At 40.1% G+C, this 3,952-nt stretch overlaps 1 protein-coding gene across 1 annotated transcript in view; it reads right to left on the bottom strand.

Moving 5' to 3' along the window:
• Positions 1-3,844, bottom strand: part of SARC_10965 (hypothetical protein) — a gene marked incomplete at its 5' end in the record, with an annotated part of 14,018 nt that extends 10,174 nt beyond the window's left edge. The window contains 5 exons of the mRNA XM_014294965.1: positions 582-701; positions 988-1,114; positions 1,557-1,673; positions 2,774-2,818; positions 3,430-3,844. Coding sequence (XP_014150440.1) covers positions 582-701; positions 988-1,114; positions 1,557-1,673; positions 2,774-2,818; positions 3,430-3,844 — 824 coding nt within the window. The remainder of the gene's footprint in view (positions 1-581; positions 702-987; positions 1,115-1,556; positions 1,674-2,773; positions 2,819-3,429) is intronic.
• Between the last annotated feature and the right edge of the window lie 108 nt (positions 3,845-3,952).

The following is a 3,952-nucleotide window of genomic DNA, read 5'->3' as shown; positions in this document are numbered from 1 at the left end:
TAATAATATAAGTAAGTATATATATATATATATATATATAAAGATATAAAGGTATATGTATATATATATATTAAATATAAATGAGACCACAGTATTTAGGATGCCATATGGCGAGTAGAATATAGGCCGTATATTTCAGTTGAACCATTCGTAACCTTGTGGAATGGTCGGAAAGCGCATTGCAATACGCAAAGATGTATAGGTAAATAAATAGAAACACGAATATTTTTACGCATATACTTTGATATGTAGAAATAACCAGCGACAATATTACTGTGTTTGACGAGCGCTTATTGGAATGATATAGCACCAAATGATCCGAAAGGAGGTCAGTAACCAAGTATACATGATCAACTATATACGATAGTACAGTAACCTGTGACAGTAATATATAGACAGTAATATATACGCGTACTATTTACATATGCATTTATTTGTGCATGTAACACACACACACGTATACATACATACATAAATACATACATATACATATATATATATACACACAGACATATACATATAAATATACATACATACATATGGCGTGCTTGGGTGCATGGGTGTGCGTGTATCCAACGTACCGGCCACTCGATACTTGGGCACGTATGCCTCGTGCATTTGTCCTCGGATGTCTTTGTCCGTGGCAGTGGTGGCGTAGTCCTCTATAATCGGTAGGAAGAAGTCCTTGTAGCATCCAGGTTCTATTGATACAAACAAGAGAAAAAAAAGTATATATATTTTTCGTTTCCTGCGAAACACTGAAATTCAGAACAACAAAGTAAAAGCGTGGACCACAAGGAAGCCAATAATGGGAATTTTGCCGGGTTCGGCACGAGAAATAGGAAGATTTAATGACAACAGAACAGTGTCGGGATACACATACACATTCATTGAGAGTTGGGGGCGAGGGTTTGTGGGGCTATAAACCCCGAAACTCTAAGCTGATAGTGCCAAAACTCAAAACTGGACAGACAATACAATACTTACGAGCCGTGAGTTCGCGCAGCACCTCCTTGATGTTGATGGATGAGTGGCCGTATTTTATATTTTTTCTGTATATCGCAAAGGTCATGTCGTAGATTTCGTTGATACCATTCAGAAGAAATCGCAACTCCTAAGAAGACAAGACTCGAGAGTTAACAGCGATGGCGATGATGATGGGAAAGTTCAATTACCAAACTATAATCAGAACACATGCGAATCTGATGAAGTACAGTTGTATGATGAATTATTTATATTTATATATACGCAAACACGCACACACACATATGTATATATATATACACATAATAATATAATAATAACAACGAAAATACTAATAAGAATAAAAATAATATATATATACTTATATGTAAGCATACATCAATATATTCACTATATTTGATTTAATGTAACACACAGAAACATGGCGCATGTAAATATTTAAGGAAATCGAGTCTGTGTATCTGTGTTCGTAAGTGAACTGGCGAAATAGAAACACAACGAAGCCCTACACACAAACCCACACGAGTAACCACACAGATATGACAACACTCATCCACACTCCACAACCATACCTGATGCCAAACTGGGTCAGCTAAGCGTGCCTTGTGCACAGATGTTCGGTAGATCTGTAGACCAATGGATATTACCACGAATGACACCCGTGACCGCATCCACTGCTGTGGCAAACCCTAAACATTGATGTGAGAAAAGACGCGTGGACGTGATGAAAATTAGGAATTTTAACCTCGGGTAAGCGGAAGAATAGGCAAAAGTGACGCAAACATATATAAAACAATAACTTACGGTCTATGCGGATAGCACGTGTTCGAAACAAATGTGCGTGTGACGCGGACAAAGCATATGCAGCGTACATTTTCGTAAGGCATGCAAGCTATGTTCTGCTGAGAAGTAGTACGTGGATATCTGCAGCTCTACAAAACAACCATGTCATAACACCTCTTAGAAACCCTAAACCCTAAACAACCATATAATGACACCCCTCAGTGGACAAGTAGCAAATGGTGTACATAACTACTTTCACAAACACATACACGAATCACTCTTATTAGTACTCAACATGCTGTGCATCTCTGCATCCAGCCGATTCGACTGACTTCGTATTGCACACTAGCAGATTCGTAGCCCACTCGTTAGCCGCATCTCATGCCCCATGACTATTCGTATGAATTTAAGTTTTCATGTCAATTAATCCATATTGTTGATCAGGTTATTCAGGGGTTCGATGTAAATGTGGTCGAAGCACAATAAACATATGATATTATTTATTCAAATAACTGTTAAGCCACAACAAAATAAATACATGATAATTCTACATCTATAATTAGCCAAGCGGACATACAAAAATGTCCGTTTGTATTCATATGGACTCAAGTTCTAACTAAGCGTGCATGCGCTCCTTGCTACCAAGAAAACTAACATACTTATATGTCTACAATAGTAACATCTCAGGAACTTGAATATAAACAGATGGGTATAAGGGTATTGAGGATTTAGCATACGCATATGTGTATTTTCTCGTTAAAATGTAAGCGGGCATACAAATCTCGCGTATTTATGCAGTCTTCTGCATTATACAGCAAGCCGTTCCTGACAAGACGTTATCAGACACATAGGAACAAAACGTAGATCTGTCTGTTAATATGTACATGAAAATCACGGGAAATCTTTTTGACACTATCTGTGAACCAACTAAAAACTATTTTCCGTATGTACTTAAAGTGCGGTAGAATAGAGCTCAACCGAGACCCGGTCGAGAACAGGGCCATACCTGAGCATCGATGACCTCGACATGCAGCACCCCTTTCATTTCCGACTAGTAGGTGAAGGAATAGATCAAAATAACGATAGTGAATAAACAGAACAAATGAAGATTTACAAGCCACATAGAAAGTATTTTACATTCACTTGGGATGGGCGACAATACAATATGTTAGAAGGTAGACAAACAAAACAGACTTAATATAGACTTTTGGTTGAACAAATATTTTACAAAGCAGAGATAGAATTATCAAAATACCGGAAGAGGCGCACCCCGAGCAAATATAGCGGACCATATGTACAAATCCCATTTGTCAATGCATGGAGTTAGGTCCTAATGCTCTGCAATTCAAGAGACACGGATCACCCTCATACGTATGTCTGAGAAATGTAAACTTCATGTTTATCTGACGGAAAGGCCACATCTCCACACGATGCTCCGCAGTTCGTTCACGTGTTAACATGCCAAACAATCTCAAAACACACACTTCACTGCTGGAAAAAAGTGAACCAGCAATACCGAACATCATACACCCGCCACACTCAAAACTCGTCTCTGTGAGAGGGATCTGGTCTACGGACCAATCACACCAACAGCACTTAGAACCACGGTACAACCCAGCACACCCGCCCAACAGGGCCACGGGGACCTGAACAAGCTCATACCCGTGCGTTGTCGAAATCCTCAGAAACCCTGCGGACCCTACCACCCGGCCGCGCCGGTTTGAGACGATCGTCCTCCAGGTCATGTGCTGGCACAGGGCTGCTAGATACACTACTCGACAGGTCTACCCTAGGGATCGTATCCTTTTGCGAACCGCCCAACCGCGCGTCACTGAAGCTTAATCCGTCATCACTCACACCGACTATTTCCTCATTATCTCTCGCGCGGGTGTCAGGCGAGTACGAGGCTGTCCCGGGGAGGAGGAACGCCTGTCCTTGAGTAAGATCTGATGGTCCAACAAAACTGGTACTCCTGGGTGTGCTAGGGCATGTTGCGTACGCAGCATCGTTATCATCGTCCCAATCCGACCCAGATGACGCGTCTATCACCTGTGAAATCGGAATCTTTATTACCGTGTAACATTTTAGTATCTACATAGCAGGATTTGATATGTTGAGCAATATATATATATATATATATATATATATATATAGTTAATTAAATTACTAATAGACACAACAACAC

This window comes from Sphaeroforma arctica (assembly GCF_001186125.1).
Source record: "Sphaeroforma arctica JP610 unplaced genomic scaffold supercont1.1463, whole genome shotgun sequence".
NCBI lineage: Eukaryota > Ichthyosporea > Ichthyophonida > Sphaeroforma > Sphaeroforma arctica.
Note: the sequence above shows the minus strand (reverse complement) of the source record. Positions and strands in the feature narration are given on the sequence as shown.